Here is a 15964-nt window from a genome sequence, read left to right as displayed (position 1 = left end):
AGACACATGTGTTTCTTTTTACTTAGAAATCCCCTTTTTCTTTTAACTTCCATTTTTTGCTCCAGCTATTTTAGCGCCACATTTCCAAGTAATTTTCTCATTATGTGACTCCCCTATTGATCCTCACGTGTTGTGTCTTTCTATATCATATCAGGTTGGCTCAGCCTGGCCCATGGAAGGCACTCAAAGAGATTTTGAATGATGAATGAATGACTGAATGAATGAGTGAATGACTGGGGGGCGGGGAGTTGCAGCAGCCAAGACAACAGCTATTGGCCTAAGGTGGCTTTAAAGACCTTTGTATTTAGTCCCATTATGGGAAGTCTATTAGTGTGAAGGACATTTACTTTGACACATTTTTTAACTGAGTAGAATAAGACAAAAAATTAAGAACATGGGCTGGAGAGATGGCTTAGCAGTTAAGCGCTTGCCTGTGAAGCCTAAGGACCCTGGTTCGAGGCTCAGTTCCCCAGGTCCCACGTTAGCCAGATGCACAAGGGGGTACACGCGTCTGGAGTTCGTTTGCAGAGGCTGGAAGCCCTGGCGCGCCCATTCTCTCTCTCTCCCTCTATCTGTCTTTCTCTCTGTGTCTGTCGCTCTCAAATAAATAAATAAATAATGTAAAAAAAATTAAGAACCTAACATTTACCTTAAACCATCCGCAAAAAAAAGAAGGAAAGAAACGCCAAGCCCAGTAGAGAGTCCAAGTTCTTGACCTTCTACTACCCATCACCTCCAAGCTCTTAATAGCAGAGGCAGATGTACTCATCCCTGGAATTATGCATTTTCACATGGTCTTTAATGTTGGCGTTGCATCTTTTACATTCATATAAATTGGGATGGGGAGATGGCTCAACAGTTGAAGGAAACTGCTTGCAAACTCAGCCTGCCTATATTCAATTACCCAGCACCATTTAAGCCAGAGAGGCCTTCATTTACAGTTGTAAATGTAATCTGGCACATGTGCCCGTGTGGGCATGGGTGTGTGCATACACACACATATGTAAAAATAAATAAAAATTGAATACTTATTCTGACTACAAAACAATTTTGTATAAATCACGTTTGAGTTAGAGGGCCTAACTCCAAGTTCATAATATGCACATCTTAAGTAGCTGATATTTAAGTGCCCCATATTTATTAGTCTTATCTATTTCCATCCTTTTCCATCTCCCCAAGATGGAGCCTCCTTAAGATGTGTGGGTTATGTTATGGCACCTCTACATATTATCCTGAAAAACAAGTTTTGTTCATAATTCATTACACTAAATAAAAAATAGAAATAAAGAGAAAGGGTCTAATCTTCAGTGTGAAACTACATTAAAAGTCACACTTGGGGCTGGAGAGATGGCTTAGTGGTTATGGTGCTTGCCTGCAAACCCTAAGGACCCAGATTCGATTCCCCATTACCTACATAAGCCAGATGCACAAGGTGGTGCATGGGTCCTGTGTTTATTTGCAGTGGCTAGAGGCCCTTGTGCATCCATTCTCCCTCTATCTGCTTCTTCCCCCCCAACAGATAAATATTTTTAAAGTCACACTTATACACCTAATGCTCCTAGAGCTAGCTTAACCACTAAGAGTCCCATCCCCAAGAGCTTACAATAAACCCTATTACAGATGCTCATCCACATAGTTGGTATTTTTTTTTCTTCTGTTGAGAAATTCCTTCAATTTCTTTAGTGTTTTAAAGTTCTCAAGGCCTTACATGTCTTTGGTTAGGTTTATTCCTAGGTACGGATGTAGGGTTTCCTAGGTGTGAATGTAGGTTTATTTCTTTTGAAGGTAATGTTAATAGGACTTTTTCCTGATTCCTTTCTTGGCACATTAATTATTAGTACCTAGAGAAACTACTGATTTTTTTTTAATTTTTTATTTATTTATTTGAGAGCGACAGACAGAGAGAAAGACAGATAAAGGGAGAGAGAGAGAATGGGCGCGCCAGGGCTTCCAGCCTCTGCAAACGAACTCCAGACGTGTGCGCCCCCTTGTGCATCTGGCTAACGTGGGACCTGGGGAACTGAGCCTCGAACTGGGGTCCTTAGGCTTCACAGGCAAGCGCTTAACCGCTAAGCCATCTCTCCAGCCCGAAACTACTGATTTTTGTATCTTAATTTTTTCTCCTGATATTCTACTGAAAGTGTTTATCAGATCAAAATATTCTTGCAGCATCTTGTAGGTCTATTGGGGATAGGATTATACTATCTGCAAATAAGGAAAATCTGGCTTTTTCCTTTCCTGGTTATGTCTTTTTCTTGCCATGATGCTCTAGTTAATATTACAAGCACTATGTTGATAAGAATGGAGAGAGTAGACACCCTCTGCTCCTCCACAAGTCTATTGTAAGTTGAAAGTATGGTGAGTTAAAAAGTTCGTTTTAGGACTGAAGAGATGGCTTAGTGGTTAAGCGCTTGCCTGCGAAGCCTAAGGACCCCCATTCAAGGCTCAACTCCCCAGGACCCATGTAAGCCAGATGCAAAAGGAGTGCATGCACCTGGAGTTTGTTTGCAGTGGCTGGAGGCCCTGGTGTGCCCATTCTCCCCCAGCAACCCCATTGCTCTCAATTAGATAAATAAAAGCAAACAAAAAAATTTAAGTTCATATATACCCTTAACTTCATAATAGTATAGCTTAGTCACAGAGAACACTGTGGAGTATTGGATGTCACCCTCGTCACTGAGTGGCTGACAGGGTGCTTTGACTTGCTGTCACTGCCCAGCATCACAGACAGTATTATGTCAAATTAGCACTGGTCCCAAAAAAGATCAAAACTCAAAGTATGGCTTCTATTAAATATGCATGTACTCAATGCTATTGTATCATCATAGAATTTTTTGAAATGTGAATTAAGCAATCATTAAGTCAGAGAACTGAATTTCCATAATACTTATGGAAGAAAAAAAATGTCTTTCTAGGACATTTCTGTCTGAATTATCACTTCATACAGAAAAGATACACTTGGGGCTGGAGAGATAGTTTAGGGGTTAAGGCACTTGACTTTGAAGCCTAAGAACTCCAGACACATGTACCACCTTGTGCATCTGACTTATGTGGGTCCTGGGGAATTGAACCTGGGTCCTTTGGCTTTGTATGCAAGCACCTTAACCCCTAAGCCATCTCTCCAGCCCTACAGCATTCTTTAGAGTGGGGGGAAAAAAACCAACTAGAGATCTAAATGTCTATCAATAAAATTCTTGTTAAAAAATTGCAATACATTTAGACAAGGGCATATCATGCAGAATATCATCTAACTATCACATAAAATGTTCATGTATTACAATAACTTCAAGTCTGTGTTTAAAACAAGAACTGGCATATATTTGCTATTTGATAGAGAGGGTGGGAATGATATTTTATAATATGTAGATGATTCTCTGGTTGGTTCTGGAAAAAGGCAGGGGTTAGGAGGAGATTTATTATTTTTGCCAGCTTTATTCTTATATTACTTTTTTCACTATAGCTATGCAATTTTTTATAAAGGAAAAAGAAAGGTAGGTATTTATATATACAAAACAAAAGTTAACCACAGGAAGTACAGGCAAAAGAAAAGAGGAAGGGTGAAGCGTGGCTCACTCTCCTCATTGGACTCCAAGCTGCCTGTGCTACAACCCACAGACCCAGGCTTCTGTGAGCTCCCAGTCTGAGTGGTGCTGAGCCTTCCTGGGAAAGGATGGCCCTGAGAGATTGGAGATGGTGATGTAGAGAACTCATCTATCAGATATGCAGTCTCCCCTGGTCCTAATGAGCATTCGACTCTTATCTCCATGAACTGTGCTTTTAATTAGTCCATATCTTGCAGTTCCTACTTCTTTGTCCCTTCATACTTTAATAGTTCACAACTACCTAGAGTCTCCTCAATTCATAACAATGGCTGCAAAACGCTCAGGTTAAAGACAAGGTCTGTGAAGGACTTCTCTTGCACGGTGAGTACCAAACTGCCTATTGTGCATTCTTGACAATAAAATCGCAGGAAAAGAACTTGTTTCAGCCTGGCTCAGCTGGCCTGTTACTTTAAGAGGAGTGTTCTGATGCATAATGCTCAGTACCAGTCCCACAACAGTTTGAAGAACATTCTCTAGAAAACTCACATGAAATTAGACCAGCATTCCAGCCAATCCATCCCAAGGAGTCAAGAGGAATAATTAAAGGAGTACATGGTTTTATTCTTTAGTGTTTAATAGAATACATAACGAGTCACAACTTCATGATTCATTACTTCACACACAGAAAGGAAAACAGTTTCAAGAACTTCTGTCATACAACTGGTTGTGAACAGGAAGAACTAAAAAAAATCTCTAGAGCATTTGGACGGCTGAAGAAATTCTCAATGTTTGGGCACTCCTGAAAAGGCTTCATCCATGTGTTGGAAGATTTTTGTTGCTGTTGTTATTATGGTAATATATAGAGGTACTTTTTTTCTTGGCTTTGTGTTTCACTGGAAAAGTCTGGCAATCTTATATTTTCTTATCCCCTTCTATTTGGAGAAAATGTCTCAAGGCTATATATCACTTAGCAAATAGCATTTCCAACTGTCTCAAAATCCCACATATTTCTGTGGGAATTTTACATTATTTGGCAAATAATAATTTTCAGATACCCAGAAAAAGTTAAACAATATCTAATTTACATGTTCAAAATTCATATCTATAATATTTTAACCTGTCAATTAACTGGTTACTGGTAGTAGCAGTAATAAGTGAATTTGAATTATTTATACTCAACAGTTAAAATAAAATGTATCTACCTATAAAGTCACAAAGACAGTTGTAATAATAGTTTACATTACAATTAATGTCCACATACCTCAAAACACATTTAGGATCATAAAAAATGGCTTGAAAAAAATTACAAAATGTTGAAGTTACAAGAATTGGTCAACTAATTCATCTTTCTACCATATAAGATTAAACTCTAATGTAGATATTATGGTTGAAGTTCTTCCATCTAAGTATTCAGGACCCAGGTATTCTAAATCCTCAAGTATTAATAGCCTTATTATCCAACCTGTGACAAAGTTTATCACAGTAAAATTTGTTTCTGAGTATGTGAAAATCTACCCCTAGTTGTTATAGAAATAAGCAAACTAAATTTTATTCATTGCTCAAGAGACAGACTTGAGCCATATTTTTAAAATTCAGGTTTCCAATGATTTATAATAACAAGAAAAATCCAAAGTATGATTCTGATAGGTTTACAATAAAAATATTGTTTATTCTAATTGTCTAAATTGTGTACAGTGCTTGTAATTTAGAATATGAAAGAAACTCCTAAGGAATTAACCTCCTGCGGTCAATACTTTTCTAAATGTGTGCAATTACGATTTACCCATTTTTCATGTAGGTGTACAAAAATGATTTGAGTATTTGATTGGAATTGACCATGATTTGAAGAGTTAAAAAGTTATCAAACTTCACTTTACATGGCTTTAATGCAATTAACAACATTCCATGAAAAATCCAATAAAAACTGGACTATATTATTAGCACTGCCAAATGTCCACTTGGTCTGAGTATTTGCATATCTTTCCTCAGAGAAGCAGCAAGCTTATGTGTATATTGAATATATATATATATATGTATATATATATATATATACATACATACATACATACATTGTCTGGTTTGAAAGCGAAGACAATTTTGGCTAGTATTTTGATTTATCACTTTGTTATCAATCCCAAACCCCAAATAAAGAAACAAAACAATAAAAATTGCAGTGAGTGCTCGCTTTGGCAGCACATATACTAAAAAAAAAAAAAAAAGAACTGCAATGAAAGGAGGGAAACTTGAGTTTCACATCTTGAATATTTTCCACACCATACTGTTTAAAATTTAAAAGGACTCTAGTTCGTAGTCTGCATGTATTAAAGAGCAGACAATACATCAAATCATGATGCAAAGACATGAAACATGGTACCTGTTGTTTTAACCACCGCTACAGCCAACATCACACATCGAATGTCATCCACTATAATCAGCATCAAGTGGTGATGTGAGCAACATAGGCAAACTAATGCCTCTGTTAGCTTAGTGAAGCCATGGCTACCTGAATAGCTTGTGACATTCTCCCAGGTTCTCTGAACGATATCTTTGGGAGGGTGCTTATTGAAATGGTCCCTACCCAATCCCCATTCAAGCTCACAGGTGACAACCATTACATTCCAGCACTCCGCAGATCTTAGACTTCTCCACAGTCCAAAGCCCGCAGAGAGGAAGGGATCCAAAACAGTCGCCCTGCTCAGTCGTACTACCAATCTGACATAAAAATTAGTTATTGAGACTTTACTTTGGGTTAAAAACACAGTTTTTGTGTAGAGGACACAATCATTCCTGGAAGTCATTTTAATGTCCCTATCATGAAAGTCCCAGTCTCTAAAACAGCATTTGGGGTGAGGGGATCAAGGGTGTGGCCGGGGGCTGCAATAAGACCTATCTCCAAGGCAGCAGTCTAGTTTACCTCTAAGTTTTACAAGACACAATTCACAAGAGTGGCTGAGAAAACTTCCACAGCTTTCATGACTCTTGGAGTTGTGCAGATTTGACAAGGGAAATCAGAACGGCGAGTGTTGCCATCTGTCAGTTGTTTTTGATCTGTCCCAAAAATGTTCTAACTCGTGTGCTGCTTGTTAAGCAATCTAACAGAATGCCACAGGGGTGGAGAAATCTTTGTAACTCACTCTTGGCCACTTTCAGTGAGTCCTACATCATTTCAACTTGAGGCAAAGGTAAATTCTAATGCATTACCTGAGAACCAACTCAACATCCAAACAAATGCAGCCTCCTGCATTGCTGCTTCCTTCTCCCCTAAGCAAGTCTTTGCATACAAAGCTTTACATATCTACACTAGTTCTAAACTAGAACTGCACATTTCTAAAAAGGTAGACCTCACAAAAGTATTTAAATCAGTCTTTTCTCAATGCAAATGAAATAAGCAGTGGATTAAAAACACAGGTACCATTAGCTGGAAAGAAGATGGGACACAAGGAGGAAAAGGGAGGGTTACCAGAGGGAATTATGATCATGGTGCACTCTCTACATTTATGGAAATTGTCAATAAAAAGTTTTTAAAAAAAACACAGATACTTTGATTTTAAGTAGACAATTAGTGGACATATGGTCAGTACAAAAGTAACATACAGCAGAAATGTATGAAGCAAACTCAGATTAATGATGCATTTTTTTTCTGACCCAAGTTCCCTATAGAAAAGGATATTAGAAACTCATCAAAACATGTTGCTTTACTATACACACCATCCAATGCAAATTACCCTGGGTTTAAGTGTAGGAAATCTTATAGCATTAGTAGATGAATTAAAAAACTAAATGATTCGTGTAAAATGTTTATATATGGTATATACAGCTTGGATCACATGAGTCTAAGAATAAAACTGTCCCAATTTGTAACATCTGTCATGGACATAGTAAGATACAGTACAGGATTCATTTTTTTCTTCAAAAGAAGGGAAAATAGCACTGATTTAAATACTGAAAACAACTCTTACAAAATCTTTAAAAACATATTTCAGAGAAAGATGCTAAAACAAAAAAAAAATACAAAAGCTTCTAGTCATCACAGATTATCCAAAGGAGGCCTGACAGTAGGAAGCGTAAGGATTAATTTCCCTTCGTTTATAGTGTACATAGGCTATACACTGGGAATTTATTCCATGTGAGAATAAAGGCATAAGGCAACCAGGTTTCCTATCTCTGTTGCAATTACCTAAAACACCTCTGAATTGTTCAGCTCACGTTCAAATACTTACTTGCCTTCATTTAAAAATACTCCACGTTACAGCTATCTACAGATGGGGAGCTGGGCGTTTCGGATTATCTGCTGCTCCTTCACTTGAAAAGATTCCACTTGAACCTCAGACAAACCGCATGAAAGAAGTGTCACTGGGTTTTCAGGTCTGCCCAGCAGTACACACTTGCTGGGCTTGGGGGGGGGGGGGGGGGGAGAAGGGGAGGGGGGATTCCTTTTCCCTCCAAAAATTAATAATAATAGATATTAGTTCTAAGTAATCAAAAGCAAGCTAACTTTGCTCAAGTAAATAGGTTCTAAAATCAGGAATTATGAACAAGAAAATAGAAGTTCACTGAAATAAAGCCCTACTGGGTAACTCTTTGGTTAGGTTATACAAGTATTAGCAACTTATAAGTGTAGGACTCAAAACCATTAATAAACTGCTACTTAAAAGCAGGTCTATTACTAATCTAGATAAAATCCAAGTTTAAGTTTACTGTTTGATATCTTTAAATATGCATGTACTCAAACAGATGATACAAACTTCCAGCTTTGAAATAACGACTATGTCTGCTCCTCCCTTCCCACCCTTCCTCCCCTCTTTCCTCCCTCCCCAACCCACCACATCCCAGCCCTAGAGCTGTATGTAAGGAAGGTCCTACTACCCAGACCCCCTTGGACACCATTCACGTGACCTCCCACAGGGATTGGGGGGTGCCTAGGCAGCCCTGACCCTCAGCGGTGCTTTCTTCTACCCTGCTAAGGGCTTGCCTTTTCAACCAAGGGAACCAAGAGCTCTGGCAAAGAGCCCAGGAGAGAGGGCGCCTCCTGCGGCTGGAGGGTCACTTTCTAACAAGTTTAGGCCACAGACCTACGGTGTGGAAGAGAGAGGATCCTTCGCTGTGGCCAGCACTCTAATCTTCTACCTGTAACTTTCCAAAACTTTTATTTACAGTCACTGAACCGCCTCCTCCAAGGGTCTTAATTCCAGGAGCACGGGCTTCCAGTCTTCCACAACTCGACCTTCCTAATGAGGATCAAGAAGTCTGTCGTGGCCTTTTAAAACAAACACTACGATCTCCAGACAACACTCTATCTCTGAAACCGCCAAGCAGTCAGAAAGGCTTGAAAGGATTTCAGAGAATCTTGTACGCTTGAGACGCAGTCCAATCAGGCTCCCAACAAAGTCAATCATCCCCGGGTTCTTGGCGACTCTATGCCCACACTGACCCCCCCACACACACCCACTAGATTCCCCACTCAGGTACCATCTGAGAGAGGGGTGGTTTGAGGGCTGCAGTTAAAGGAAGCTTAGGTGGAGGGCAGTGAGCACTCGTGAGCGGGGTCCAAAGAAGACGAAGGAGCCCATAGGATTTGTGGCTGCAGATTCTGAAGTGGGGTAGGGGGTGGGGTGCCGGGTCTGGCCGAGCTACGCGGGGAGGATGGGGAGGCACCAGGGGACGAGAAGGAGGGGAAGTATCATCATGTGTGTCCCCCCCCCCCAGTATGGAGAAGGGGATGATGAGGGCTCAGGAGTGGCGAGGGGGGGGTCTAGGGAGCTCACTCCCTGCAGAAGACGTACTCGGTGTAGCTGGTCCAGATCTTGTCCTCGCTCTGGTCGGTACTGCTGGCAAAGGCGCAGGTGCCCGTGGAGCTGCACGCCACCATGTGGAAGCCCGACTCGGACAGCTTGTCGAAGGCCTGCTCCAGGAAGTTGAACTTGAGGTAATAGCGCGAGGTGTAGCGTTCGGGAGGCCGGTCGGGATCCCGGCTTTCGTTCAGGGTGTCTCCAAACACCTCCTTGGCCAGGGACGTCTTTCCGCACACGGTGATGCGCGCCACCCTCCGGAACTTGGCGTCGGCCTGGGCGTCCCGACCGATGGTGTAGGAGCCGCGGTAGCCGATGGTGATGTAGCCCGATCTCCGGCTGCCGTCCAACGACTGCGACGGCGTGAGCAGCGGACCCGCCGCGCCCCCGGACGGGCTGCGGCTCGCCGGTTCCAACGTGGGCGAAGGCGCACCGGCCGAGGCGCCCTCCTGCGGCTCGGGTTCCGCCGCGTAACCGAGCGGCAGCAGCTCGTCGCCCAGCGAGCCTTCCTTGTGCACCCCGCGGCGAGAGTGCGCCGGCGGCGGCCCGGGTCCCGGTTGCTGGGGTGCCCCGAGGCGGCGCACGAGCTCGGGCAGCTCGAAGTACTCGGCCTCGCGCTGCAGCCGGCTGCGCTCGGGGAAGTAGTCGGGCAGCACGAGCTGCAAGTCCCGCAGGTAATCCAGGATGTAACGGAAGAGGAAGCCGTCCCGGTCCAGGAAGAAACGACCTTTGCTGTCCCGGGCCAGCTCCTGCGGCTGCTGTTGCGTGAACATACGCCAGAGCAGCGAGTCCGGCACCGACACCACCGTGCAGCGCCGGGTCACGTACACCTGGCCCCCCACGTTCAGTTCCACGATGTCTGGGAAGAGCGCAGGCTCGGCCGAAGACGACGAGGAGCCGCTGCCGCCCCCGCCGCCGCCCCCGTTGGGTAATCCTCGGCTGCTGTCCGCCAGAGCCATGGCTCAGAGGCTGGCGGGGAACCGGGGGCAAGTGGGCCGGGGTTGTTGGGGGGGTGTGGGGAGCGGAGCGTCGCTCGGAAGCTGCAGCCGCTGCCGCCGCCTCCGGTTCCTTCGCCGCCTCCGGAGCAAGCGCGCACCGTGCGCCCCCGAGAGCCCCGCGGCGCTGCGCTGCGCTGCGCCCGCCTCGCCCGCGCGCTCCAGGCGAGTGGCGGGTCGCGGCCCGCGCGCCGCTTAAGTAGAGCCGCCCGCCCGGGCGCCGGGGCGCGCAGGAGGCGTGGGCGGCGGCGGAGCGGCGGGGCCTCGCTCCCTCCCGACGCGGGCGGGCGGGGGCGGGGACGGGGCGGGGACGGGGACGCGGAGCGCGCGAGGTATCTGCATCTTAAACGCTGACGCGGCGAGGGGCTGCCGCTCTCCACCCCACCTTCCGCGCTCCGGGGACGACCCGAGGGCCACCCTCCCGTCCCAAACTCCCGTCCCAGCTCTTTTTCACTCTCCTGCAACGGCCCGAGCTGGGACCTAGCCGGCTTCTGGAAACCTCAGTTCTAGATTGTTTTTATCCCCTTCTGGGCTAACCGTTACCCCCCCCCGAACCCCGCACCCACCCCTACACACACACACACACACACACACACACACACGGAGTCGGGGAGGAGGACCGAAACTTTCTGGCGTCCCCAACCCAGATTGCACAGTGATCATGCGTGGCCGCCTCCGGCCCAGAGGTCTCCAGAACTTGGACGCATCCTACTCTGCAGCGGTGGCGCTGCCGAGGACAGTTCTGTGGCTGCAAGTACCCGAGAGGGATGAAAACCTTTGGAGGGACACAGGGGTCGCCCCAGCCCCGGAGCAGCCGTAGGTTATTAAAATGACTGTAGTATAGCCTGGAAAAAAAAATCCCGAGAAACCCCCACGCTAAGCTCGGGATCCTGCCCTAAGACGTTCTCTGATAGTTTGTTTACTTTCTGGGTTCAGAGGCAAACTCATTGGTCAGGAAACCTCAAAATAATATGCAGTGAGCCGAAATGGCTACGGGAGGGACGGGGGGGGGGGGGAGGGAGTGGCAGAAGGTGTGGTTTGGAACATGGCCCCACGAGGGAGACCACGACGCCACCCTGTCCATCTGGCGCCTCCCTTCGGGGCCAGATTGATGGAAAGGATATGAAGCAGTGAGTTCCTTTCAGCTATGGGTGAATCGCGCCAGAAAACGCCAGTCTAATGCAATTTTTGAACCGATCTCTCAGTCCCTGCGCGGTTACCCAAGAGATCGGGGCGCTGTTCAATTCTCCACCTTCCTTCCACCCTTCTCTTTGGTGCCTTCAATCTCTGGGCAAAGTATTTGTAGACTTAAAGGCCCTCCAGATCCCATCTGGTTTATAGTGCCTCCTGCTCCAGGAATATTCGCCCTGCAGATTGCAACCCGTCCCACTACCCCTTGGCTGGGCAACCTTCCCTGCCTCCAGAACAAATCCAGATTGTTCTCTGCACACGCTGTCTTTGCACTCAAGAACATTATAAAAGTTCATAGTTATTGGGCTGGAGAGATGATTCAGCGGTTAAAGGTGTCCAGGTTGGATTTCCCAGTACCCATGTAAAGCCAGATGCACAAAGTGGTGCGGACATCTGGAGTTAGCTTGCAGTGGCAAGAGATCCTAATGTGTCTATGTTTATATATTCTCTTTCTTTCTTTCTTTCTTTCTTTCTCTCCCTCCCTCTCTCTCTCTCTCTCTCTCTCTCTCTCTCTCTCTCTCTCTCCCTTCCTTTCTCCCTCCCCCTTCCCCCTTTCTCTTTCCCCTCTCCTTTTCTCTCTCAAATAAATAAGCACTTAAATTAAAATTTGAGTTTGTTAATGACAGCTTGATCTCTGACTTTGGTAAATAGCTCAGTAATTCACTCATTGGGTAAATGACTGAAGAGGAGGATACTGAGAAACCTTCAGGCCAGTAAATGCTTGTTAGGTTCCTGCTACTTTCCTGACGTCAGGCTGTGAAGCATGCAAGACTGGAGGATCTGCAAGGCTCTCTCAGAGTAATCCAGGAGACAGAGTTGGATGCAAGCAGTTATCAGATCAGGTTAAAGGACAGGCTGTCAATCAGGCAAGACTTTTGTTCTTTTATAAAAATGTATTGGGCTGGAGAGATGGCTTAGTGGTTAAGGCATTTGCCTACAAAGCCTAACGACCCGGGTTCAGTTCTACAGTATGCACATAAAGCCAGATGCACAAAGTGTCACATGCATCTGGAATTTGTTTGTAGTCACTGGTGGCTCTGGTATGCCCATTCCCCCCCCCCCCCCCCCCCCCCGCTCTGCCAACTCTCTTCTTGAAAATGAATAAATTTAAAAATTTATTTATGAAAAAGAGAAAAAAATGAACATGCCAGGGCCTCTTGCCACTGTAAAGGAACTCTGGATGCGTGTGCCACATTGTGCATCTGGTTTTATGGGAGGAATCAACCAGGGGTAGAAGGCTTTGTAAGCCAGCCCCTTTAGTCCCTGACAGTCTCCTCAGCACATTAGATCTTTGCTTTTGGTAATGACGGTTTTCCCTTTGTGTGACTGTCCAGTAAACTTCCTAGTCTTCTCGGGGTGCCATCGTTATGTTCGAAATGTTTAGCAGTATGGAGAAATAAGATGAAGTCCTAGACCAGCATGCTTAATTGCAGCTACAGATTTTTTTTTAATTTTTTTTAAATTTTATTTATTTATTTGAGAGCGACAGACACAGAGAGAAAGACAGGTAGAGGGAGAGAATGGGCGCGCCAGGGCTTCCAGCCACTGCAAACAAACTCCAGACGCGTGCGCCCCCTTGTGCATCTGGCTAACGTGGGTCCTGGGGAACCGAGCCTCGAACCGGGGTCCTTAGGCTTCAAAGGCAAACACTTAACCGCTACGCCATCTCTCCAGCCCGACTACAGATTTTTTGATATCGAGTATATCTCACCACTCTTAGTGTACTGTTCTTTGGGATGAACAATAGATAACACAAGAGTTCTGAATTCCACTGCTGAGTTTCTAGGCGCTTGTGCTATTTGTTACAGGTCTGTCAAAAATGTCTCTTTCCTATAAACCCAAGAAAACTTGATTTGTGTCCATTTGACATGTGTTTTACTTTGTTCATTCTTTCAACAGATCCTTCGGTATAGGTTTCTCCATCTCCCTGCCCCCTTTCTGGATCATGCCACTGTTACCTCTTGCTTGGATGATTGCATTGGTCTCCTAACTGTCTCCACTCTTGTCCCCATCATTTTTTTTATCAACAGAAAAAAAAGAGGAGTCCCGATATATATCTGATGGATTACTCTTCTCAGGGTCCTATGTGTTTTCCCATCTTACACAAGAGCAAAGACCAGCGTTCTTCCCAATGGCCTGCAAGACTCCATGTTTGGGGCTGTCCCACTCATACTTCCCTGGCCCATCTCTTGTTATGCTCCAAGAAGCTTGCTGGTTTTAGCCGTAAACTCCCGGCCCTGTCTTCTCTGGATTTTGGCCCTTCTTTGTCCATTTGCCTGAACTGGTCATTCTACATACACCTTCCTTTCTCTTCCTTTCTCATCTGCTTCAGGACCCATTCCTTAAGTATTTTTTTAAGTTTCTTTTTGTTTATTTTTATTTATTTGAAAGCGACGGACAGAGAGAGAGAAAGAGGCAGATAGAGAGAGAGAGACAGAATGGGCACGCCAAGGCCTCTGGCCACTGCAAACGAACTCCAGACGTGTGTGCCCCCTTATGCATCTGGCTAACGTGGGTCCTGGAGAATCAAGCCTCAAACCGGGGTCCTTAGGCTTCACAGGCAAGCGCTCAACCGCTAAGCCATCTCTCCAGCCCTCTTAAGTATTTTTGATTTTTTTTATTTAATTTTATATATTCATGAGAGAAAGAGAGAGAGAATGGGTGCACCATGGCCTTCAGCCACTGCAAATGAACCTCAGATGCATGTGCCACCTTATGTATCTGACTTTACTTGGGTTCTGGGGACAGGAACCTGGGTCCTTTGGCTTTGCAGGCAAATGCCTTGACCACTAAGCCATCTCTCCAGCCCAGACCCCCTTAATCATCCTATTTAATGTACTACAGCTCAATTCCAGCAGCTTCTCCTTCCTGGCCTTATTTGTTGAAAATCTCTTTTCCTTTATTAGAATGTAGTCTCCAAAGAGTTCAGGGAGTTTTGTCTGCTTGTTGCATCCCCAATGCCTAGAACAGAGCTGGCACTTTATGGTCATTTGGTAAACATCCGTTGCTCATTCATTTATTCCACCACTATTTGCTGAGAGTCTACTACTATATTCAAGGAAGTGTGTAAAACAAAATCGCTTGCTTTTAAAGCCTATAGTTTTATAACAGATACACACACACCCTCTTCTGGTAGTGATAAATACCACATAGAAAATAAAATCGGGAAATGTTATAAAGGGATAAGTGTGGCAATACCACTTTTTATAGAGCGTCTAGAGAAGAATAGTTCATGAAAGTGGCATTTAGCTGAATGATGAGCTAGCAACAGCCATGGTACATCCCAAAAGAGCATTCCAGAGAGAGCTCAATCACATCAAAGGGTCCTGCCTTGAGAGCGAGGGTAGGTTGTCTCACAGTCTCCACCTACATGGGTCTGTGCATGGAGTCCCGTGAAGTACCACTAAAGTGGTCACGGGGTGCAAGCTGGAGGGTGAGAGGCGTTGTGTGCTTGCACCCAAGCAACGCACTGCCTTCCTTCTCCTCCAGCTCGGTGCATGGCATGCTCACCCACCTTTTCTACGAAAGACCCTTGGTGTTTGCTTATCAATGGTGGGCTGCGCGCCAGGGACAATCATGAATGAAGCTGTCAATGGAGACTAAAGGCTTAATGGGATCTGTTTCCTGGTCATTGGTTGCTATCCTAAACTTGAAGATGAAATGGAATTGAGATTGCGATGCTGTGATACGTGGATATATGGTCTTAGGTGTGAATGAGGGGAAGCTAGTGAGAGCTCTTCAGCATGTCCAAGCTACTAAATATGACTCATTGGAAGGGGGTCTGCTAAAACATGAGAAACCACCAGCCCTGGTTTAGTCTCAACCCATTTTCCAGTGATGAACACAGTGAAGGTCGTTGTTCCTTTTCAAGTAACTCTTGGTACTTTCCTAAGTATGAGACAATATATCCTCCAAGAACTTGGCCCATTGATCCTCAAGTGTAAGTTACTGGAAGCCTGTCTGACCTAAATTCTCAGCTCATTCCTACCTAGTTAACTACTCACCCAGCCGACTTTCTCCACCTTACCCCACCAAAGCACTTCGCAAATGCTCCACACACTGACGACGACGTGAGGAAAGGAAGAAAGCTGAAAGGGAAGGGTAACTGGAGCGAGATGAAGAGAGTGCCTCTGAAGACTGACTGAATTTAATATATGTGAAAATGATCTGTCAGCTGTAAAACACCATTCACGTGTCAGGATTAGTATTTCCTACCACTTATCACAGTGCCCTACGAGTCCGCTCAGGAAATACTGAATGAATAAATGAATGGCAGAAACATTGAAGTGGACACTGTGGGGGGAAGGGGAGGAGAGACAGAACCAGAAACTGTCCAGAGCAAATACTGAGCACGTTCATCATCCTTCCACCATGTGCAAATTTTTTCTGCTACACAGGCTTTAAAAATCATTGACTGTGTGCCTTCAGAGGAGAAAGGAATTGGCTG

General features: G+C 44.9%; 1 protein-coding gene across 1 annotated transcript; it reads right to left on the bottom strand.

Moving 5' to 3' along the window:
• Nucleotides 1–4142: 4142 nt before the first annotated feature.
• Nucleotides 4143–10431, bottom strand: Kctd12 (potassium channel tetramerization domain containing 12). The gene has a single exon (XM_045145188.1). The coding sequence runs from the start codon at nucleotides 10288–10290 to the stop codon at nucleotides 9304–9306; it is 987 nt and encodes a 328-aa protein (XP_045001123.1). The 5' UTR covers nucleotides 10291–10431; the 3' UTR covers nucleotides 4143–9303.
• Nucleotides 10432–15964: the final 5533 nt, after the last annotated feature.

The sequence above is a fragment of the Jaculus jaculus genome, chromosome 3, assembly GCF_020740685.1.
Source record: "Jaculus jaculus isolate mJacJac1 chromosome 3, mJacJac1.mat.Y.cur, whole genome shotgun sequence".
Taxonomy (NCBI): Eukaryota; Metazoa; Chordata; class Mammalia; order Rodentia; family Dipodidae; genus Jaculus; species Jaculus jaculus.
This window is presented reverse-complemented; position numbering and strand designations above follow the sequence as displayed.